The sequence below is a fragment of the Equus quagga genome, chromosome 3, assembly GCF_021613505.1.
Source record: "Equus quagga isolate Etosha38 chromosome 3, UCLA_HA_Equagga_1.0, whole genome shotgun sequence".
Lineage (NCBI taxonomy): Eukaryota > Metazoa > Chordata > Mammalia > Perissodactyla > Equidae > Equus > Equus quagga.
In genome coordinates, this window is record NC_060269.1 from 210322 (window position 1) to 235803 (window position 25482).

The 25482-nt window shown below is 39.1% G+C and overlaps 1 protein-coding gene across 1 annotated transcript in view; it reads right to left on the reverse strand.

The window, feature by feature from the left end:
• TACR3 (tachykinin receptor 3) overlaps window positions 1–25482 on the reverse strand; it is a 59939-nt gene that overhangs the window by 18201 nt on the left and 16256 nt on the right. Inside the window, exons 2-4 of the mRNA XM_046657239.1 lie at window positions 23925–24113; window positions 23207–23212; window positions 22057–22207 (exon numbers count right to left, since the gene is read on the reverse strand). Coding sequence (XP_046513195.1) covers window positions 22057–22207; window positions 23207–23212; window positions 23925–24113 — 346 coding nt within the window. The remainder of the gene's footprint in view (window positions 1–22056; window positions 22208–23206; window positions 23213–23924; window positions 24114–25482) is intronic.

Genomic DNA, 25482 nt, shown 5'->3' on the forward strand with positions numbered 1-25482 from the left:
AAAAAAAACTGAGGGAAGAAAAATGATACAATACGCTGAAAATTCATCATCTGTGAATTTAGAAGAATCAAGTTTTCACTGGTTTTCAGTCTTCAAGGGTGTTTGCCCATCAAAAGTAAATCCAAGGAAACAGATTCGTTCATTAATTTTATGAGCATTTATAGAGTTGTTGAACTATGCTAGGCACTCTGTAAACTGTTGAATGTCTAGAGGTGAATAAGACATGAACTCTGCCTGTGAGCTTTGTAAAGTTTGTTGGAAGGCAGAGTTAAGCAAATGGATGTTTCCTAGACAATGCTGTAAGTTGATGATTTTGCCATGCGACATTGTGGGAGCACATGGATGAACACTGAACACAGCCTGGGGTGGACGTATCCAGGAGGCTTCCTAGAGGAAGAGGTGCATGTGGTTCATCCTGAAGGACAAATAGGAAATATCCAGGTTTGATGAGCAGAAGATGGAAGGGGGAGTGGGGAGAAGAGAGTCCTAGTCACAGAAATAAAATATGCAGAGCTCATGCTTCACTCTAGAACTATGAATACTTAGACTGACTGGATGCCACGGGTAATGTAGGGTGTGCTACTGAAGAAGCTGGGAGAGAGAGGTGGAAGCCAGACTAGTGAAGGATAAGAGGGGTTTACAGCCCAGAGAAGCCATTCAAGGATTTTATAAACTCCGATTATAGAGAGGTCACTTTGAAGGCAGTGCAGAGTGGATTTCATTTGAGTGAGATATAATGGAGGATTGTCAGCAGACAACTACATCAGCCCAGAAGAGAAACTGTGAGGTTCTGATCAAGGGTAGAGCAGGAGCTTAGGGAAAAAGGGAACCTATCTGGGTGATTTTAGAGTTAATCTAAAATAACTTGTCATTGATTGGATTTCAACTGAGGAAAGGGAGAAGTTACAGATTATTTTCAATGTTTTTTTTTTTTTTTTGGTCTAGGCCACTCTATGGATAGTAGTAATATTCTACTAAATAGGAAGAAGAATTTCAGAGACAAAGATGATTATTTTGTTTTGACCAGTTTATTTTGAAGTATCTGTTATGCATAGGCCAGGGTGAGAGAAGGTTAATAGAATTTTAATCTGGAGCTTAGAGCCCGGACCTCAGAAGAGAAGTATAGATATGGGCATAATGTAAATGCAGATTTGGATGTAATTTTCATATACGTTGATGTCCTGAGAGTGGAAGAAATTATCTAAATAAGACTCTTATATGAAAGCTATAAAAACATGAAGAATGGGCCTCTGGAGTAAACAGTAGCATCTATGTGGTAGTTAGAGGTAGGAAAGCCAGAAAAGGGTCCAGAAAAGGAATGACCTGAGAAGAGAAAAGAGGCAAATACAGAAGGAGAGACTTCTTAAGTGGGAAGTGATCAAAAGGCATGTACTGCTTCAATCTGGTCAAGGACTGAGCACATCCAATGGATTTAGCAACAAAGAAGGCAAAGGTAAGTTTGGTGAGGGTGGTTTCAGTGGAACGGTGTGCTGGAAGCCAAAAAGCATTAACCAAAGCAGCAGAAGATTGGTAAGCAAGAGGAGAAAGCAAATGTGAACAGTGCGAGATGGAGCAGATGTGAGCGTGCTGACATCCTGGGGTGGGGCAGAGGGTGGAATCACAGAGAAGTGAGAGGTCATGGATCAGAAGAGCGATGGTTTAATCGATGGGCTGCTGCTCGTGGGAAGGACTGCCAAGGGTCCAGACACAGGTAACATGTGGATGAAGAGCAGGAGAAGACGGTGACCAGAGGAAGATGGCAGAAGCTTGATGAGCTGTGCAGACAGTGAGCCTAGTCAGCAATCTGTGGCACTTGAACCCCTAAGCCCCACAAAAGGAATCCAAATATCATGCCAGGAATTATTTGGGTGGCACAGAAGAGGTGTGGTGCTGTGGAGACATGGAGCTCAGCTGGAAGGAGTAATCAAACCCAGAGGAGACCAATGTCAAGGTGGTTGGAGAAGAGCATCCGTCAGCTGTAAGGAACCACACTTCCAAAAATAAAATGAAACACCCATTAAAGGTGTTTTTGGTTGTTTGTATGTAAATGTCATTCATTCAGTTTTAAGATAATCTCAGTTCATTTTGTTTTGTTTTTTTGCCAGGAAAGATTTGCCCCAAGCTAACACGTGTTGCAAATCTTCCTCTCTCTCCTTTTACTCCCCACCCGCCCGGCAAAGCCCCAGTACATAGTTGCATAGTCCAGTGTAAGTCCTTATAGTTCTTCTGTGTGAGCTGCCACCGAAGCATGGCTGCTGACAGACAGGTGGTGTGGTTTCGTGCCTGGGAACCGAACCCGGGCTGCCAAAGTGGAGCCACTGAACTCTAACTGCTAGGCCATCAGGGCTGGCTCCATATTAAAGTTCTAATCAAAATGAATCATAGGGCAAAACTTTTGATGGAAATTCTCAGATCATTGGCTCTGCCTGCCCTCAAATTGGAGTATACGTCCAAGTCTCTTGGATAAAGGATTCAAAATGAATAAATTAATCCTTTTTCCTTATACCCAAAATTAATGTAAATAAAACTATTCGCTTTTTTCCACTCAACTAATATAACTTGGTACTTTATGTAGATGAGAAAAATTGGTGCAAAGCCATTTTTCATTTCATTTCATTTCTCAGAGAAATGAGAATCTAATACATACAGTTAAATTGCCCAAAGACAGGGACTCTGTGACTTTCCTCCAAAACCTTAACCTTGCAAAATATTAGCAACTTTATATACTGGAAAATAGTTTCTTTTGCTTATGACAAAATTTATTTTGGTTTGTAATCACAGAATATAATGGAACAGCCATTTATGTGCCTTATAAGTATTAAAAATCGAAATCACTATAGCAAAATGTTCCTGAACGATGCTTCCATTTGGGCTGTGGGACTTGAGGAAGATGTGGGTAAAAACCTGCATGTCAGAATCATTTGCTCGAAGCCGCCTAAGTTCTAAAATGTCTTACAGGAAGATAGGAGAGCAATAGAAACTGAGTTGCAAAGTATAAGGTCTCCCATTCAATGTATTACAGGTGATCTCTGAATAAATGGAAGGTGATTTATTTATTGCCGCAAAGCACTGGAGTTAGACCTCCCTGGACAGGTCCTTCCCAGTAGAAATCTGTGGTCTGGTGATGAATTGTTCCAGGAGGTGCCTCATGACGGCTCATGGCTGGAAGATAGACAGGCACTGTGATGACGGAGACCCGGCTTGTATTCTGAGTCAAATCAATGTCACAGTCTTCTAGTTTTCCGCAGAACCTTGTTTTGAAATAAAGCACTCTCTGTTGCTCAAGCTGGATTAACTGTGGCACATGAGCTTATGGCCACCAACCCTCAGTTTTCAATTTCCAGCGAGGCGCTGTACACTAAGAGGATTGTTATCTCACAGTTGACCTGCTTTTAGTGAGCAGGGGTAGTGTTTAAAGGGCAGTTGCTTATTCTGATTAATACTAGAGTTCCCACTCCCTTTGATACACAACTACGATTCTGTCCATGGTTTTCAGGTCTTTTAGGATGCTTTTTCCTCTACAGATTTAATTTGTGAGGCATGTATGTGTTCCTTTAAGGTGTCAGTGAAAATCATTCTTCTTATCTGGGCTTAGATGGCTGCAGCAAAAGGCTTCAGAAATTCCTATTTCAGAGATTTGTGCAATGCTGCCAGATCATGTAGTGGAATGATGAAACAACGAGGCAGAAATAATCTGAGGACAATGCCTGAGAATAAGAAGTAGGAATATCCACAATGTATTATTTCACCAGCTCTAAATATTTCCAAATAAAAACAGATTAAAGACAGGTTTGGGAGTATAAATAATTTGCAAAATCCACAAATTCGGGAATACACTGAGTAAAGCATGTAGAAGCACAGAAAAGCACAGTCCTTTTGGGATCTACTACCTAAGCCACAGGAGAGGAAAGTCTGAAGTCGTTCCACAAATGAAGTAACGTAGCAGAAAGACTCAGCAGACGCCTAGAACCACATGTGTACAGGGTTCGTGTAGCATGGTGTGAGGAAAACAACAATGATGACTTTATTTTTCTATTTATAATCCTCTCCTGACTTGAAGGAGAGTGAAACTGGGCAAACGGAGGATATTTTATTTGCTGAGAAGAGTAATGGATGTCAATGGGGATTTGCAAGTTAGGAAATATTTGAATTATAGGAACAGTGTTACAGTTTCAATTGTAGGAGCAGCGCCCGCTAATTTGTCTTGAGAAATGGTGGGTGGTGGTCTTTGGACAGGATGGATCCAGGAGGGGCTGCAAGAAGGAAAGGTGGGCAGGGAGAAGAGAAGGAGGAGGAAACGAGGATGGAGAGAAAGACAAATACCTTTAGGAACTGATTTGAGAAGAAATGCTCAGAGGGGAAATTCTCCCTTTGGACTAATCTACAAAATCCTTGGTAAAATTCACATTTTCCATTCAAGACACATTAAAATGAAAAAAATAAGTTATATATACATGAAGTTAGTTAAAATCTGGGTCTCGTAAATAATGGTAAGTGAAAACAATAGATTGCTGGGATCCGGCCGTCAAGAGTCATCTGCAGTCGGAGGGCCATGCTGTCGGAGGACAGGGTCATACTGGGCCCTTGAAAAGGCTGCGTTGTTGCCTGTTGCAAAGATCCTGTAAGGTGGAAAAGTGAAACAGATTCAAAAGGGACTGTTTTCTCTAAGACAGGAACAAAGAAAGAGGAGTAGAGGAGAAAGGGGAAGCGAAAGGGCTCTCGAAAGCAAACTGCTGAGAAGAGTCGAGAAAAAGGAGCGAGATGCTCAAGTCGAGCAGTTTCCCTGTCTTCCCTCGGCTAAAGGACAGCCTGCCAGCCCTCAGTGGAGAGGAGATGCCCTGGTCCCTCGCTGTAGCACCCACATGCAGGCAGCTGGATGTTCCCGAGGGCGCAGAAGTCCCCTGGGTGCCGGCACATCATCAGAATCCACAAAATGACTTAATCAGAGGGACCCACTTCTAAAATCTTAAATAATATCTTCATCATAGTCTGAATTGTGCTCCACCAAATTCACGTGTTCAAGTCCTCGCACAGGCTGGCTGGGTTGCATAGTGGTCAAGTTCCTGCGCTCTGCTTTGCCAGCCCAGAGTTTGCCTGTGGGATCCCTGGCTAGATGTATGCACCATGCACTTCAAGCCATGCTGCGGCAGATGTCCCACATATAAATAGAGGAAAATGGGCACAGATGTTAGCTCAGGGCCAGTCTTCCTCAAAAAAAAATAGTCCTAACTCCCAGCAGCTCGGAACACGACGGCGTTTGGAGGTGGGGACTTTACAGAGCTAATTATGGTACAGTGAGGTCACCTGGGTGGACCCTAACTTAACGTGACTTGTGTCCTTAGCAGAGAGGACACTGGGAGGCAGACAAACGCAGAAGGAAGGCCACATGAAGACACTGCAGGAAGAAGCACATCCACGACCTGAGGACAGACCTTGAAGAAACCAACCCTGCTGCCGCCTTCATCGTCCAGCCTCCAGAAAAATAAATTTCAGTTTTTAAGCTGCTTAGTCTGTGGTACTTTGTTGTGGCATCTCTAACAAACTCATGGGCTCTTCTTTCCACTTTTCCCTCCCTCATGCCCTCATCCACTCCTAACTCGCAGTGGCAGACGTCATGAAATATGACTGACACCTGTACTCTGTTACCTAACCTGGGCTGATGCGGGTGAGACACATACTTAGACCTGCAGGACCCACGTAGCCGTGCCTGCACTGAGACGGCTGGTTTAACCCCAGGTCCTCTGCTGGTTCCAGCAGAGGCCTCGACTCTGTCTCCTCTCTGTCCTGTCAACCAAAGGGACACTAAGAAAGAAAAGTCTGTTCTTCATTATCCTTTGGGTTTTGGGAAAGGATTTTTGTTTTTAGAAAAAAAGATTCATAGCTGATGTTACCAGCTGCGGGCCTGAGGAAGAATGAGAGGCTCATGGGAATATTTGCTAGGTTAGTAAATACGCTACGGACATTTACAGTACTTAGCCTGAGAGCACACGGTGGAATCCTCTAGATGTTGTCCATCATTCTGTCATCGGAATCTCCTGGTTATTTTACTTGGCTACGCAGCTTATATTTGACTTCAATAAAGTTAGTCCTGCAAACTGCTGAAATGGCTTTCTCCTCTATGAAAGAAAGCACCTTTGTTTCAGCACAGTTTAACTTTAAGGGAATTCAGAACCTTGTAACGAGTAATATATGCATGATATAAACTTTTTACTTACTAGAATTTTTGGCCCACTAGAACACTGTATCAAGAATCTATATAAAAAGGAGAGTAATATATTAGTGTACTTGGGCAGGGCTAAGTGTTTTTATTCGAGGAATTATGGAAAACTTTCAAGCACAGTTCAATTCATTCAGCAATAGATGAGTAGACTCATCTTTAGTCCTCAGGATATTACTGTAGTCCTGAAGATATTCCCTTTGTCCTGAAGATTCAGACCAAAATCTTCCCTCTGGTGCTGGGACTGGGGGCAGAGTACCAGGTTGGAACGCAGGGAGCCTAAATTCCGAACTGGCTCCTTTTCACTGACTTTGACCTTTAGTAAGTCACGTCATGTGACAGCTCATCTTCCCATGTACAAAATGAGGAGGTAGCTGACTCCGAAAACCCTGTTCTTCCACTCACTGATCCATCCATCCATCCATCCAGAAGGCGTTCTGCTGGGCTCTCAGGACAGAGGGTGAGGAAGGGACATCGTCTGCTCAGTTGTCTGCAACAGACCTGAGACTCCACCTGGGGTAAAATGCCCCACATTGCTTAGGGAAAATGCCAAGCATCACTTTAATTTAGCCTGATTTTAATCTACCTTATTTTTTGCTCCTCTATTTTTCAGTACACTCTAACAGTCACTTGAACTTATTTTTGAGGGAGGTTTAATCATAAACTGAAGAATTACAAATAGTTATCAAATACTGTATCATCATTGAAAGAAGTGAATATTTCAGGTATTGACATGTAGCCTAGGTAAAATTATTTAAGCTTACATTAGAAACTACTCAAGCAAGGTAAAATAGGATGACACGGATAACATTTGGAAATGGATGTTAGTCTTAGGAGACGGAAGAGACAATAATGTTTGTAGAGATTTACTTTACCACACAAGAAGTGGAAAACATTGAAATAAATTCTAGCAAGAATCTTGTCAGCCTAAAAGCTGCACTGAAACCTCAAGAACAAAGAAGAAACAATATGAGAAGAACAAAGACCGACCCGTTTCCAGATAAGAGATTCCATAGAGAAAGGCAGACAATCGCATCAGCGTTAAACAAAAAATCTAAAAATGGTTTATTCCATTATGAATGGCTTTTTCACAGATAATTGAAGGAGGTGAGATGTACTATGAGTTACACGGACAATATAATAAGAGAGATTTAGCTTATGGAAGGAATTTATTTTCTTAAAATTTATGTATTAAGTATATATATTGTAGAAAAAGCTAAAAAGTGTTAGGATGCTGACATTATGAATTATTTCCCCTGTTTTATTTTGTTGTTGTTGTTTTTACTTCTTTTACTGACATTATCTATGATGCACGTTAGCTGTAGAAAAAGAGGTAGAACAGGAATGGGTTATCTCCTAACCTCTGGGTTAGCTCAGGGCCCAAGCCAGAGTCCCCTGATGAATGGAAACAGGTTGAAGCAAGTTAAACTCTCTGAGTCTTCGTTACACGATCCTTTGGATATACAATAAAACCTCAGAGTCTGTGAGACCACTAATGAGATCGTATATGTGACTGACAGCACTTAGGCATACGGTTTTATTATAATCGAAAATAATTAACTAAACACAGAAACGGTGAGACCTGAAGGAGAGTGTCTCTAGATTGTGTAATACTTACGGACACTTATTTCTAAATGAATAAAGCAACAGAGATCCATTGTGGCTTATTTACTATGAATTTAAATGAAACGATTTCTATCTTCCGTTCAATTATTTGAAAAATAGCCAGGGGGTTTCCTGAGCTCATTGTCTTAGGGTTTAGGTTAGTTGCATTTGCTCTATCTTTGAATCACAGATTTCCCTAACACCAGTTAACTCTTTTTCCAACAAATGGTGTCTGTCATAACAGAAGCTGGAGAAAGTGTGTAAATATGAGTCTGCACCAATCACCCTATCACCGTGCTGAATACACACTTCAAAGGCATCTCTTGCCCACAAAGGGTCGAAGCTAAAAGACCACACGTAATTATTAACACCTGCTTCGTGGTTCTGATGCCAAATTAAATAGGAACAGAAGAAAATAGGGGAACCCACTCTCTTCCTTTTCAGAGCAGGCAAACAGCTGCACGGACTTCCAGTCAGCAACTTGTCTTTTTCAAAGGGCATTTTATCAACCTGTTATCACTGGTAACAACTCCTTTAGTAAAGAGGAGCAATGCTACCAAGGGATTTTTCTGCGTTGGTTCAAAATCTTCTTTTAACTAAATTAGAAATAATAAATAGAAATAATGAAATAAATGCAAATAGAAGCTGGCAATTCTGGCAAAAGGGTTTTTCTCTGTTCCTCTGAGTTGGGCTTCAGGAGGCTGGGGTGAGGAGACTGGGAGGAAGGAACAGCAGAGGTGAGCAGAGGAACCCGTGCCCATGATTCCCAGCAGGTGCTGCACCCTTATTTGCAGTTACCGTGTGATCAGAGGCTGTGATAGGATGTTCTTCTTATGAGAACGTCTAACCCAAGCAAGAACAGACTAACTGAACCTGTGCTCATAGGCGGCAGAGGTGTGAAGCACCGGCTGCTGTAACAGATCAGCCGTCATCCTCACCAGTGCGAGGGTGTCCCCTCTGCTGCAACGCGTCTCCAGTCGCATAGGGACCATTTCCACCTTGCTGGATTCTCCTAAAGGGAACTCATCTCTTCATCCAGAATTGGTAAATTTTCTCACAGGCTTCATATTTCCTGTCAACAGTGTCACAGTTTTCTCAGCAATTGAGCCTTTCAATAGAATGATTTTCCATTTCCTCTCCCTCAGTCTTCATAGCTAATCAATCACCAAACCCAGGATTATTTTAAAAGTTTTTCACATTGAGTTCCCTGCCTATTTCACTTTCACCTTCTCTAGCTTCAACTTTCTTGCTTATGTATCTCTAAAGAAAGATAAACCTTTCCTATCTATCCAAGAGCATTATTATGAGTATAAAATAAAACATGTATGGACTGTGTGCTATAAAATTTCTAGAAATGGGAAAATTTCTCATCATAGATTCTGAGGTAGTTGCAGACTCCATTACTGCTCCCATGGCTCACCATCTTGTGCACTGTTGCTGTGCACATGTTATGTATATCTCATATTCATTCATATCTTCATATTTACATAAGTCATGGACACAGAACGCTACCTATATGCAATGTGATGTTGCACGGAGTGGACACTAAGTATTAACACTTCCTGTGATTTGCCTTCCTGTCTCCTGTCCCATTAGCACTACATGAAACACTTGCCCAAGCATGCATCAAGCACGTATTTTTCTTTTCCCAACTAGATGGGGCGGGTGTCGAATAAGGAGGTGAAGGGGTGGCTGAGACTGGAGAGAAAGCGTAGGGACTGAAGTCTTAAAAACTGGAAGAAAAATATGTTTTATCTTTGAGTGAAGGGGGCTCCGTGCTGAGTGAGCTCCAGTGTGGCCTTCCCATCCCTATCCGTGCACAATCCGTCATCTGCAGACAAGAACAGAACTTGGTGACTTGCGAGGGGTCGAAGGCATGAGGGATAACTTTGTCTCTAACCAAATTAACTGCACAGAACCCATTAGAAAGTTTGCTATGAGGATTTTATGAGGTTTAAACAGAACCACTGTGCACAATGACTGTGCACATGAGACCTTGAATAAACATCTGATGGATCTCAGTCACGGACACTGCAGCTGGAAGAAAACTTAGAGGTAATGTAGCTCAATCTTCTCATCTTACAATTAACAAACTGAGCTGAGAGCAAAGTGGAGACTCAAACAGGACGATGCTGAAGTGCATCCCCGGGTCTGCAATCAGCCATCCTGAGTCCCAGGTCTCCTTCCCGTATCATGATGCCTTTCATCTCTTTTTGTTTCATGTCATCACATGCACCACTCTCCTTCCTACTTCTCTCTTTCTCTCTGTCAGGCACGCACATAATGCTGTGCTCGTTTGGTTTCACAAGTCTAGATTTTCTACAAATATAGCACAATTACATTTATGTCTGTCTACTGATATTTGGGAAGGGCAATTATTATTTTTAATAATAATTACTAAAATATTATTATACATTTATAATATATAATTATAAAATTATTATTAAAATCATTATATAATGATAGTAATTATTTGGCAATGTAATTATTGTTGTCGCAAAACCATTAATTAATATCAGTATGCTTTAGGGTGTTATATTAACTAATGAGAATTTGTTAGGGGGTGTTGTGTATAGTTTTATTCAGTATCTATTAAAATGAGCTTTAGAATGGTAAAAAAACTCATCTTAACTAAAAACAAAAATACTATATATTGAGCTGATTTACAACTTTTAATGATGAAAAACAAATCTTAGTGCACATTTTTGTACATCTAAAATAGATGCCTCCTCAGTTTGGTAATTGCCTGCAGTCCCAGTTTACTGATGAACTGTTTTATATGAATTAATTTTTAAGTTTACTGCTGGAAAATAATTTTAAGTTAACTACTATAACTGGGAAATCTTTTTTTCTTAAAAATGATGTTGTATATTTTGGTTAGTTTAACTTACAAAAGCCTTTGACTCAGAACGCGTCAATAAACAATACAATGATATAATCCAATTGTACTACTGATAATTAAACAAAAAAGAAAAATAAGTGAAGGATTACTTTATCTTATTTACTTTCCCCCCCTTGAGCAAAGTACAGAAATGATCAATGTAATATGAAAGTTAAGAACACATTCTCCTGAATCAGACTTTCTGGGTTCAGATCCTGGCTCTGTCATTCAATAGACTAGATAGTCACTTTTCTTCATCTGTAAAATGAAAGCGACAATCATGCCTTCCTCGTGGTTGCCAGAGTTCCCTGGGCTGATCTATTTAAAACACCTACATTGTGTCGGCACATGACAAGCACAATGGATGCTGGCTTATGTTTACAGAGCTGTCACAACCATCACCCTTTTTATTAGTGATCATAATTAGGTTTATTTTTGACTCCCGAAGGGATGAAAGTATGGGCAGATTGAAATTGCATATTTATGCCCATTAGGTGTCAGACACTTCAATACATACATTATCTTGATTAGCCCTCATCAAAAAATTTCCAGAGAAGAGATAGTACTTTGGTATTTTACAAATGAGTAAAAGGAGGGTGAGAAGTTGAGTCAGAAACCAGTAACGGACAGTCCAGGAATCAGCCAGCCTGCCCAATGTCACCGTTCACGTCTTGTTCCCATTAATACCGCACAGACGCATGCGTGTTAGTGTCAGGTATGACGTCAGAAACGTGAGGAAGTCATGATGGCACTTTTCTTGCAAAGAGAATCTTTACTTATGGTTCAAGCAAAAATAAGTGTATATGTGACACAATATAGTTGAAATACCCACGACATGTAACGAGAACCGAGACTAGAGAACAAATATTCCAAACACCAGAATTCTATGACAAAAAGTTAAAGTAAATGAACCTGAACTTTTTTCAGGACTCAGTGGAAGAATTTCTAATTTTCTCCAATTCTTATTACATTATTACAACAAATGAGAGTAAAGGCCGACTGTGTAACAACTACTTGGTTTATTGTTCTTACGTCTTTCCAGAAGAGCCTTGGTGAAAAATATAGTAGCCACTACCAACATGTGGCTATTTAAACTTAAATTTTTGTAATAAAATCAATTAAATTTTGTTTCATGTGTGCAGTATTCATTCAGTGGCTGCAGGTGGATAAATGGCTACCACATTGGACAGCCCAGACACAGAACATTTCCATCACTGAAGAAATTTCTGTTGGACAGCCTGTTGTAGAGAAAGTCAGGAGGTATAATGGAATGACCAGGGAGGAAATTCTAATGGGCAAGAGATTGGCTAAGGGTGGCTGCCAGCTCTTTGCAGTTCAATGTAACGGGAAGAACGGTCATCTTCTATTTCCCAGGGCTGGTGAACTCCGCTGGCACAATCACCAGCTGCACGAGTTTGGTCAACTTTCATCTTCCCGAGCAACAGTTTCCTGATTCATTAAGTGAAAGAAAACAATTCCCACCAGGCCTGCCTCCCAGGAACACTGTGAAGATCAGCACAGACAACATGTGAGAATGCATGTTGTCTAACACAAGTGATGCTCAGGCGTGAGGTGTCATTCTGAATCTGGTCCTTTGCACTAATTCTCTAAAGAAACACAACCCTAAAAACTTTTGTCCAAGATTCACTTCCAAGTTCTACCACTTATTAATTTTGTAAGTTTGAAACTCAGTTTTATTCTTCTGTAAAACAAGAAAAATTTACATAGATACTGCGAGAATTAAATAAGATACATGTTGAATTTATCTACAAGCTATGACTCACTATAAAATGTTGGTCAATATTATGTTTAAAAAGTTAAATAGCCAGTTATATACCTCTTATCTACCACATGATGCTTTCTGATCTCAAGAATCCTGGCAAATAGATTCACAGTAAATGCCTAAAGCAATGCCATTTACCGAGAACAGTCTTATGTGCCAGGCGTTTTTTGAAGCACTTCACATGTATCGCCTCAGTTAATCTCTAAACAACCACAGGAGCTTGCATGATCTTTATTGTCATTTTATAGGGACTGCAACCTCTCTGAGGCTCACATGGGTCATGTTGCCCAAAGTGTAGGCCATGCTTAGCATTTGAACTTGGCAGACTGAGAGTCTCTGTCCCCATTGTTCACATGCACTGGCCTAAGACCAACACGAAAGAACGCCATCCATTTACGCACTCACCAGCCCATCCCATGCCTTCCTTACTAAATCTCCATTGTTGTACACTTCTCTCAAAGTTAATACATATGAGCTAATTCCATCAACAAAAATAGTTTTAAAATAGACAAAATGACTTGATAAATTTCATATGTAACTATAAGTAAGAAAAGCTAAGAAAATTTTGGGGAAAAAAAGAATAAATAGAGGTGGAGAACTGCCCTGTCAGGTGTTAAATACATTATGAACTTCACTATCTACCAGCGTGGTGACAATGCACGGACAGCCAGATGGAACGGAACAGAAAGTCAACTGAGGCCCAAACACATTTAAGGATTTAAAATATGATAACTGTGAGATTTTAAGTTAGTGTTGGGAAAGATGGGTTACTCAATAAATGGTGGTAGGTACAACAAGAAAACATCTTAAAACCGAAGTCTCATCCCACAACTTATATAAACAAACTTCAGACAGATCTAAGTTTTAAATAAAAAACACATTGTGAAGACACTGGAAGAGTTTGATTCAATTCAATTGATCCATATAGACAGTGATTTTATAAAATACACAACAATTGATACTATTCTTGAGTGTGTGCCTGTGTACATATGTGTGTGTCCTGAAGTATGAAGTGTAAGATGGAGGTTCAGTTTCATTTTTTTGCATGTGGCTGTCTAGTTTTCCCAACATTATTTATTGAAGAGACTGTCTTTTCCCCATTGTATGTTCTTGCCTCCTTTATTGCAGATTAATTGACTAAATAAACGAGGGTTTATTTCTGGTTCTCTATGCTGTCCCATTGATCTGTGCGTATGTTTTTATGCTAAAACATACTGTTTTGATTACTATCGCTTTGTCACACTGTTTGAAATCAGGGCGCATGATGCCTCCAGCTTTGTTATTCTTTCTCAAGTTTTCTATGGCTATCCAGGGTTTTTTGTGGTTCTGTGCAAATTTTAGGATCATTTATTCTATTTTTGTGAAAAATGTTATTGAATTTTGGTAAGACTTGCACTGAATCTGTGGATTGCTTTGGGTAGTATGGACATTTTAACAATCTTGATTCTTCCAGTCCATGAGCACTGAATATATGTCCATTAATTCGTGTCTTCAATTGTTTCATCAATATCCTATATTTTTCAGTGTACAGATGTTTCACATCCTTGGTTAAATTTATTCCTTGGTATTTTATTCCTTTGATAGAATTGTAATTGAGATTTTTTTCTTAATTTCTTTCTGATGGTTTGTTATTAGTGTATACAAACACAATAGATTTCTGTATATTGATTTTGCAGACTTGTAGATTTCATATACTGAGCTTAATTTTCCTGCAAGAAACCCACGATGCTTGGACCTGATCCCAGTCTTTCCTGCGCCTATGACTGGGAGTGAGAAATATGGGTAATCCACAGAGAAATCTTTCAAGTGACTGCCAAGCATCAAGATACTTCCTCCTAAAACACTGTCTTTTCTTACCTTTGTAAAAATGAATAAACACTCCCATTTCTCGAGTACTACTGGAAAACCAGAAAGAAAGATACAGAAATCTTTCTAAGCTTATCAAAATGACTCCTACCCACTGCCACCCACAGAGCCAGGAGAAGACTGAATCAAGGGTCTACAGAAAGTGGCCTTTGCAACCAACGCATCACTCAGGGGGAGGAGGCACTCCTGGTGGTGGGCTGTAGCTCGGGCGGGGTGGAAGTCGGCCCAAGGGAGCAAATAGCTTTTGTTTTCTTTCAGCTTCACTGTTTCAATTAGAAATATGTTAATATTATTCACATTGATCAGAAATTTCAGGTGTTTTTGCTACTGTCCTTTGATTTCAGTGCTTTTCCTTTAAGACAATAGCTTTTTAAAGACCCAACTGGATAAATTTTTGTCATATCATGATGGGCCAAAATATTTACACAATTTCAGAAATATAAAAAACAGGTATGTCCTAATAGTGTTCATTTGTTCATCAGCCAAATTACAACTTTTCTCAAAATGTCTGAATGAAAAATAGCTGGTAAATAATCCTGAATGTCTATACAAAAGTGCTTACAATACTTACTTTTCATTATTGGGGAGATATTTTGTGATACATGACAGAAACTTAAAAAGATGTTTTATGATTCTTGACTTTCATTTCCCTAGAAAATCCACTACTAAAATGTGGGTTTTATACCTAGGTGATAATATACATTTTTAAAGGAAAGGAGAATACACGAGAGTGTATTTTTTAATATGGGGACATTTTAAAAAGGACCTATGGTTTATGACTAACAATATGAATAATAATATTATTATGACAAATTATTGGGGAAAGATGCATGGAAATAAGTGGGAATGTGTCATGAAGGCGCGGAGGGAGGGAGGGGCATGAAGACAGGGAGTCGCACGGCACCACTCACAAGCCTGTATGGACATCGGGAGTCTAGGTCACACGGGTAACGTCAAGACTTTTACTGTGATGAAGTAAGAGAAGTACATAAAGATAAAGAAATTGGTTTTGGGGAAACAGTCAGACAGAAAACTTTCGTTTTTTCACAAAGCCAGCATTTCAGCAGATTCTCAATTATCTGAACATTTACCACTGCTGACGCTACACAGAGAGTTCTCTTTCAGAAAAAAAGTGTCCATATCGTGTTACTTTATGTGTGATGGCTGGGTAGTCAAAGGAAGACACATGTTCAGAAATAATTCAGATTAATAGCACAAAAATGTGATGTAAATATTAAAACACAGAGAAGGAAATGTGCTGTCAAACTCTTGATTCACCTTGGTTTAATGGATATCTTCCAAGGTAATATTAGTTATTCTCTAACATTAGGATATCAGTTTATAGGCTAATTCTGAAAAATTGAAAATAACTTTTTCCCCCTGTGGTTGAGCTGTTGTTGTTACTTTGGTTAAGTGTAATCATAGGAAATTTGCAATTTATATTTCTTGTTAAATTAATGCACAGAAAAAACAAGCAACGCTAGGCCACTTGGAAACTGATTTTATCCCTAATGTAATTTATATTCACTAGAAATCTTGATAAAATCTACGACCATGTTAAATACAAATTTTTGGTTGATTTTTTATTGCCCTGGAGTAGATTCCAAGTCCCAGTGACCCTGTTGGCTGCAGAACGGAGTCCTGCCCCGTCTGTCTGCGCCATCCTCTCACATTCCAGTGCTGTATCAGACACTGCTCCACTGCTTTTCATAGGGTTTTCATGGCCAAATTTTCAGACGCAAATTGCCAGGTCCTCCTTCCTAGTCTGTCTTCGTTTGGAAGCTCTGTTGAAACCCATCCACCATAGGTGACCCTGCTGGTATTTGAAATACCAGTGGCATAACTTTCAGCAGCACAGCAGCAGGCAGCCACCACCAAATGGCAACCGGCTGAGGGGTGGTGTGGGTCCCTGACCAGAAACACAGCCCAGGATGCAGCAGTGAGGGGGAACATTAACCTCTAAACCGTCAGGGCTGGCTCCTGATTAATTAAAAAGAGGCTGTGGGGGACTGGCATTGGCCACCCCAAGATATGTCTCTGGCATGAGAGTTATTTGGGGCTGGTTACTTTTAACAAACTGAAGATGGGAAGGAGGCTCTGAGGAGTGGAACTTGCTTGCCCTTTGTTAGGAGACATTTACATTGTAAAGGAAATCTCCATCTGTAAAGTTGTCTCCCTCTCTGTACCAGGAAGAAGGGGGGATGACCTTATCTCTAGAAACTCCTATCAATACAGAATACAAGGACTTACATCTGCATAATAGTCTTATTCTTGTTTATTGTGCTTGTCTGGTAACCTCCTGTAACTGACTCCCCCACCCGCAACATCCTCCTTTGTCTTAAGCTGAATATGATATTTAAGGTAGGGGCTTCAGCCATTTTGGCAAGTTGCCAGAGCCTCCCATGTATGCATGTTATAAACGTTTGTTTAATTTTCTCCTGCTATTCTGTCTCATGTGAATTTAATTCATTCTCTGGCCAGATGAACCCAGAGAGGGTAGAGGAAATGGCTTCCTCCCCTACAAGGCAAAGTGAGAGTCAGATAAACATGTCTGGACATGAGTCTGCATTCAATTTTAGGATCTCCATAGTGAAAAAGGTAGAAAGTGGCATGAGAAAAAGGAACATCAGCATGAATTGAGCACCTGCTATGTGAAAGGCACAGTGCTAGGTGGAGAATCACAGGACTTTAATTCTAAATGCCCTTCTTCAAGCCTCCACCATTTTCAGTAAACAGAGACTAAGAAGGTTAAAGAGGTGCGTCACAGATCACATCTGGACAGGCCAAGAACTAGAACACAGGTCACTGACACGCAGACTCCACTCAGGTCATCATGGGATCAAGACCTTACAGCACGCACAGCCTACCATGCACGGCACTGCTCTCCTGGCCTTCCTGGTTCCTGATTCACTCATCTGATATTCTGCCTCTATCTGTAGGTTTATTTATCATGGACACAGAATTGATATTCTTCTAACTGATCAATTTTGAACAAGCTGGTGCTGAGGACAGAGCTCTGCGGATGCCCCTGGAACCCTCCAACTACACTGACATCATTCTCTCTCAGCACACGTGGAGTGTCTGCATTCAACCAACAGTAATGCAACTTGCAACTAGTCCAGTTTTCTTTACCTGATACATGAAGATATCGCAAGACTGCAAATGTTTTTCCTGATATCAGAGAAACTTAGTCTATGGTATTTCCATAATAGGAACTTCTAAATAACCTTGATGAATGAGTTGAGGTTGCTATAACTATTCTCATTGTCTTCATTCTCTATCTAGCCACCATTTCTTTTTCTTATAGATGAATTTAATGATTATAATCATTTAAATATTAGCTATGCTTTATGTCCAACTCAGGTATTTATTAATTAGTAAAATTTATTTCTTCCCATCTTGCTAATCACTGGCCTTCTAGCATTTATGTTTTAGATATTCCAAGATGCCAGCAGACTCACACAAATACTTTGGGATATGTTTTGTCATTGCCAAGAATCTTAATATCATTTATAAGAGAATGTCACTACCTTTTTTTCACCCAAATTGCTAAGAAAGTAATCTTAATTTATGAGAATACTATGCGGGAAAGATGGATGGCAAGTCTTCTGTTCCCAAGGTGAATGAGTTCAAGCTGTGGCCATGTGGACTTAGCTGTAGACAAGACCCTGCTCAGGGAAGTGTTACAATGGCCTAGGAGACAGGACCCACGTCTTCCTTCTAGACAGTGAGGGAAACAGGGTGATATTGGCAAGAGTGAAAAAAATTAAAGGGCATATTTGATTTCTTTAACCTATAATCCTAAATATGAGATGTTAGCATTCTGCTCATTTCCTCCTCATGCCTTTGATTTTAATCTGGAAGAGCAATAAGGAAGTGGATTCACGAAATTTTAGGTTCCGATCAGATCTACTACTCTGGAATGGAATTTTTAAACTGCAAATGTACTTTAAATGAGCTTGAAAGTTGAGCACTAAATATTAAAATATGACTTTTCATATGTCAATATATGGTATATTAAATAGAGAGATATGATTTCTGATTTTGTTGCATAATTGTTATGACATACATAGTATTTTAGTCAAGGTTTCAATAATTAGCCAAAATCTGTGACTTATCTACCAATAAGTAGAACAAAGTAGACAAGAATTGGTTTCTTTCTCTAGACACTAAATTATTCTCACACCGGAATGCAAGCATTAATGTAACAAGCTCAGCAAACAGAATAATGTTAGAAAAGTAAAATTCCGAAAAATAATTTAAATTTTCTACTTGAATATTATAACAATGTACAGAATGGTACAGATTTCCTGAAGGAGAGCTTTGACAAGAATATTAACCAAATACCCCCCAAAATAGAACTAACTTGCCAAGGCTTTTGGGATTGGGGATATTCATTGGTATGTTATATTTTGCTACTAACTGAAGATACCCTATCTAAAATGCAGGGATTCTTAAGTCAGCCACTTTCTTACATTAAAGAGATGTTATTATTTCAATATGCATATTTAAAAAGATTTATATTTAAAGTCAATGGGTAGATAACATACAGCATTTTCAAATCCAGAACATTTATTATAAATTAAGGATAACTTTGGTTGTGTTATGAGGTATTCAAAGTGCTTTGGAATTGTAACATACACTACACAAGAGTTTATTAATGTGCTTGCTAACATTCTGTTGAAATACTAGTTCTATACATGTGACTGAAATGTCAGACAATCCTACAGATTGCCTTCTAGAGCTTAGTAAGCTGCTTGGAACCATAAATTTTCATACTGATTTTTAGGTTCTACGTTCTGTTTTTTGTGAGGAAGATTTGCCCTGAGCTAGCATCTATGCTAATCTTCCTCCATTTTGTATGCAGGATTCCTCCACAGCACGGCTGATGAGTAGAGTAGATCCACACCCAGGATTCGAACCTGTGAACTCGGGCCACCAAAGCAGAGCATGCGGAACGTTAATCACTCAGCCATGGGGCCAGCCCCTCTACACTCTCATTTTAATGATGAGGAAATATTTCTAGAGGTAGTAACTTATTTCTCAGGACTAACATTTGGTCTTTTTACCTGGTGCTGGTCAGAACCACTGGTATTATTTTCAAACTATGCATATACATAGGTGGGACATACACAAAAACTGAGTGGGTGGTTGATCCTAAATTATCTGAAAGCTTCATGTTAGTTTACTTTCCAGATATGCTGGGTGCTATGTAGCTTAGACGTGTAATTTATTTGTACTGTCTGTTCTTCAGAGAACTTAATCTACAAGACTTGAAATTGAGCACAATTCCTAAAGATTGTGGGAGAAAGAGAAATGGAATCAATGCTTCTCAATAGTTGCAAAGATCTCAGTGGTTTGACTAAAACTTTTTGGCTTTGATTTATTCTTGCTCACGTGTCTTTGGGGGCTCAACAACACCCACTATTCTTTTACTACCAGGAGGCTGACTCCGAGCTGATTCCCGGCAGCAATGATGAATTTGCACTGTTATAACAAATCCTCTCTAGTTTCATCTCTCAGATCTGTCTGTGATGTCAAAGGTGCTTCTCCAGGAGACAGCAGGTAATTAAATGGCGCATCCAGTGTAGGATTTATGTCTTTGTTCTAAGTAGTCATATTAACATCTGAAAACAGAATAATTACTAAAAACAAGTGTATTCCAAACCATACTAAACAATATCTTAATTTTAGACGAAAAGAAAGAAATTAAGAGAAGAGCTAAGTGTATTTTGAAATTTTAAACTTTTGGACAAAGTGAGTTACTTCTGAGATACTGACGGTCAGGTCAATAAGTGACCATGAAAGAAATCCAAGGACAAGTTGATTTATTATGAGAAGTCCATGACATCCAAGTCATTTTGCATTATTTCAACTCAGAATGCAGTCTGAGAGAAAGATATACTGACCGGAAATTTCAAATGTCTTACTCTTTTGAAATACTCCAGAAGGGCCACACTCTCCTTTGAATTGATATTTATACTTTGAAATTGTAGAGTAATAAAATCAAAAGGGGACATTTATGGCTTACTCTCATCAGGTATGTAGGGACAATAGCAAAAACAGTCCCTCGTGCTTCTGTTCCCTCTGAGAATCAAAAATAAAAGGCATGCTCAGATTAAATTTTCATTTCTTGCTAGAAAAATATTGTGTGTATATGAAGAAAAAAGAACTACAAACTACAACTACTTGACTTATTTTAATCCGTCTAAGAGTGTAGAGGAAATTTTTTAAGAATGCTAAACCTATAAGAAAGAAATAAAAGACAAGAAATCAAGTGGGTCGCAAAGACAGAAATTATTTTGAAATACATAGAACATCACATCGGTTATTTAATGTGGTGATGACTAAGACACAGCTATGAGGAAATATTCCCCAAAAGAGTATCCTGCAATATGAGCAGGATGTCAGGGAACGAGGGTTGAAATTACAGAGGAGAAAGAGAGATTTTCATATAAGACATGTTACTGAAGTTCTCCAAGTTTTAGAATTTTTTTTAGGTGCCAAAGGCATAGTCTGTGTTCTTTGTTTCTAATGTAGTTTTTTTAAAAGAGAAATAAAATGAAATTATATATATTATAGACAGAAATAAGTAAATTACTGTGAAAAAGATAATGCTTACTTTCAGTTATCAAATACTAGAGACCATCATCAAATGTTAGCTGAACATAAGTCATGTCTACCATTATTTGCCAATGACAGAAAAAAATATATTAGTATTAAAATGAAGTCAATTTTCTACATTAAATTTTTAAAACTTGATCATGGTTAAGTGAGTGTTTGTCGACAAGTGGTTTTAAAATTGAGGATTTTTAAGAGAAGTCTACATGGTTGGTAGTAGTGCTACATAAATGAATGAATCATAAATGGAGTAAATAATTATTGGCATAATCAATGTGACTTGTACCCTTGGAAAAACCTCTCTGGTTTGCATTAGTCGCACATCAACCAGAGAGAGGAAGATGGAAAAGATGACTCTAAGATTCCTTTTAACTCCACAAATTTATAAAAATCTTGCTCACTGAGTCACATAACGGTAGTCAGAAGAAAATCCTAATGAAAATAATAATCCTAGTAAAATGTCAATCTCATAATTTTTAGAGGTCTTGTTTAATGTGAATTGTTCAAAAGAGGTCTTTTCGTGTCTCCCAACAAGTTGTCAAGGAGTATTAATGCAGCTCTCGTCTCTGAGTTGGACTTTGCAATGGTGGTGCAGAAACCAGGTGGGGAGAGATCTCAGAGGGGAGGAGGGACAGACAGATGGATATCAGGGAATTACAGCACCTATGAGAATGATAGACACCATTCCGGGGACGGAGGAAGCTTCTGGAAGGTTATAGAGTAGATCGGGGGTTCTGTCCAATAAAGGACAGCAATAGCTAGAGCTGCAGAAATACAGTCAACTGGAATTCCATCAAGTGAGATTTTAGACTTTTCAGGTGGAATAACTGAGAATACTCTGAAAAAGGTAGTAAGTCCTGCTGTGAGGAAGCGACTCTTCTGTTACAGTCTTCTGTACGTGGACAGTGGCTTATGGAAGACAGAAGAGAGTAAACGAAAAAATTGATAAAAAAAAAAAAAGACAAAAAAAAAACCCCTCAGTAGTAAAGTATCAAATCATTTTATATTAAAATGCCATAGCGAGTTCTCCCTCAGTGGTGTGCTGCAGCTGACACAACGCTAGCTAATTCCGTGGGACGGTACCTTCCTTTTGGCTTTCAGCTGCTCATGGTACTTGTCACAGGTGTCTCCCGGGATCTCTCCTCCCCAGAGAGTGATTCCGACCATGGTGTATGTGATGCCCATGACGAGCAGTGGGAAGCAGTACACCAGCACAATGACAACGACATGGTACCTGCAAGAGACACGAAGGGTATCTTGACGGGAAATATGGGGACTCCGAATTCATTCTATTGAAAATGCAAACATTATTTCCATATTTTCTCTTAGGCCTCATTTCACAAATCCATCAAAATATGCTGTTGTCACTACAGTTGTCCCGATGCTTACCAGTCGATCTTTGTCAATCTTTACTTCGTATCTGAAAGCCACAGCTGAGCTGCAGTGACCATTTAAACACACATCCCCTCGCCTAGAAGTTTAGGACGAATGCCTTTCCTCTGCTCGGTAACTGTGGAGCCAACCTAACCCAATGCATCATCAGAGGAAAAGCCATGGGACAGAATAAACTCACCCACTCACACATATTTTTTCTAAGTAAGACTCTATATATCCCTGTAATATCACCCATATCTGAAATGTTAGTTTTCACCCAAATGAAAAAAAAAAAATGTAGCTAGAGTCTCTGAGCCACATTAGACCCACAAGCTATTTGTAATTTTAAAAATCAGGTAAAGATATTTACATGCATTTTTCCAAAGTCATAGCACCTTGGTTACATTATTAATTTGCCAAATAAACACATCAAAAGTGTTAGTCACACCAAAGTGATGATACTATAAATTATTAAACTAAATTCTAGGATTTCACTGCTTTCAATCACATTATAGGGTTGCAGTTAAGGAGGAAAGGATGGCAACCAATAATGTGACAGCCCGACTGGAATTTTGTGAACTTCTGCATGGCTCCCAACATCTGAGGAAGCTGTGAGGTAGGTAAAGAGTCAGTGGGCCAGTCTCCTCACACCTGTGTCTTTTTGTAAAAGGATCTTAAGCCCCCTCACCTTCCCGGTTCCTGATCAAATAAGGAAGCCATTTAGTCAACAGAAATTTTAATTTTATTACTATGATGAATTTTGTTATCATATAGATGTAAGATTTATTAATAGTGGATGGAATGCATTTCTCAGTAGTGTAGCTGCAGCCTGCCTTTCCTTCAACAAATAGTCCCTCACATTTTTCTTTAAAAATCTGGATTCTGGGTAGAGCAGAGTTTGATAAAATGGCTGCTTTAAAAGATGACCATTATATTTGCATCATTCGTTATTTTTAACGAGAAAAATAGGCCACTAAATAAGATTTTTACTGAAAATTTAAATGATCAGAATAAAAAACAAAATGCAAATAATTGCACAATTAGGATACTTTTCTTTTGCTTTTCTTAAAGTGGGTCCAAAATATGAAATACCAAATTCTACCACATACACAGCATTCCTATTTCCTTTCCAAGCTGGAGTCTAAATTTCTTTAACTCTAAAATAATGGAATGCAGCCAAGAAGGCACCAGGGCACCCCGCCCGTCAGCCAGCTTCTTACTAGAGCCCTGGGCACCTCTGGGCCTCAGGCCTCCGTCCTCACTCACTTCTCAACAACAATCCGCTTCCCTCTGTGCCCTGCTCTCGTCTCCAGGGATCGCCTCGCCTCCTCCAGGAGGCTCTCCAGGGTTCCCCTTGGAAAAGCCATCACATTTTCCGGATTAGAAACCTTTGTAACTTAGACAAACCTATGGACAACATCACACTGCATTATGGCATTTTCACATGTCTCTTTCCCTAAATAGTCTGAGCCCTTGAGGGGAATATCTGTGTCTTATTTGCTTAATTGTTGCTCCCAACCTGTAGCTCCTTAAGTGTTCAATAAACTGAATTGAAAATCATAAGAGAATTAACTTACGTGAAGTGCTGTTTGGGACCTTCTGGCCATTGCACGTAGCAAAGGGTACGGCCAGGCATGACTTTAGTTTTGGAGTAAAGACACTGAGGGAAGGCAAGTAGAAACGCGAGGATCCAGATGCTTCCAATGACGATCTTGGTCGCTGTGGCTGACAGTCTGGGTTTCAAGGGATCAATAATGGCCATATACCTACATAAAACAAACAAAACCGCTTTGTTGGCTCTCTTGTTAGTGGAATTTAAAATGGAGTTTCAATGTTCAGGGTCATCTCTCTTCTGGCAAACAAGTGGATCAGGGTTTTGCCTGTGCAGAGGCAGCCTAGAACATTGATCATGGCATTGCCTTAGGAATCAGGCAGATACAGGTTGAAATCCTATTCTGTCATGTATGTAACCTTTCTGAACCTTAGTTTCATAATTTTTAAAATAGAAATAAGAACACCCACCTTTTAGGGTGAAGTCAAGACCAATAAAAATAATGTAAGTGAAAGGTGTCACTTCTCTGGTGCTGTGCCTAACAATTATCAGAATTCATAAATGTCATCTGAATGGAACTGGAAAGATGCATAAGAAGTGCTTAAACATATGGATTCCGTACCTTAAGACCTCCATTTTTAAAAGCAGGTTCTAGAGAACTAATATGGATAATACCTACACAACTGACAAAGAGGAGGAACCCCTCTGAAGGATATTGCCCCCGTAGCCATTTCACAGCAACAAGAGACAGGGTCAGGATTCAGGTGAGTATGAGTAAAACAAGTGTGACTGAGCCTACGCCTTCCTGTGACCCCAACACTGAGCCCCCACTTGTCACGAAAACCTTCCCAGTGTCCGTCTGTGTAACTGTGTGTGACATGATTGTTTTAGGAGGACATATTTGAGGCTCTAGAAAACACACTTACATATGATTTTGAAGTGCAACTTTTTAGGAAATTGGAAACTCTCTGAATATGTTAACAAAAGTCTAGCTTTATTCACTTGGTAAAATAGTATTAATATGTCTGCAAGAATCAATTTCCAATTTTAAATCGGATAATATGGCTGTTTGTCAAATTCTGGCTAATATTCAGAGCAGAGAATAATATATACCAAATTAATTCTATTTTTGCATTTCTATCAACAAAACACATTACTTAAATTGTTTTATTTTTACTCTTGGCTAGTCTGTGTTTCTCAGATATATTTTGATTTATACAAAATTTCAAAGGCAACACTTTCATCAGAGAATTAATATTACTTAAGGCTAAAATATTTTAAGAATAAATATTTAGAATAAATATTTCAAAATAAGGATAATTCATTAATTTGTGTACTGCTCTTTGTTTTTATAACTATTAGGCAGAATTAGGTCTTCAGTAGTTATACTGGAGCTTATTTATATACTATTCATAATATTAACTTTAGTCATAATTTACGTAAAGGAAATATTCTTAATTTATTATGTATGAGAGGCACTAGGTAAAAGTGAATGTCAAATGTAAAAAGAAATCATAAAACTAATACTTTGGTTCAGGAAAAAGTAAATCATACAAAGAAAATGAAATGCACACGTTTGAAAC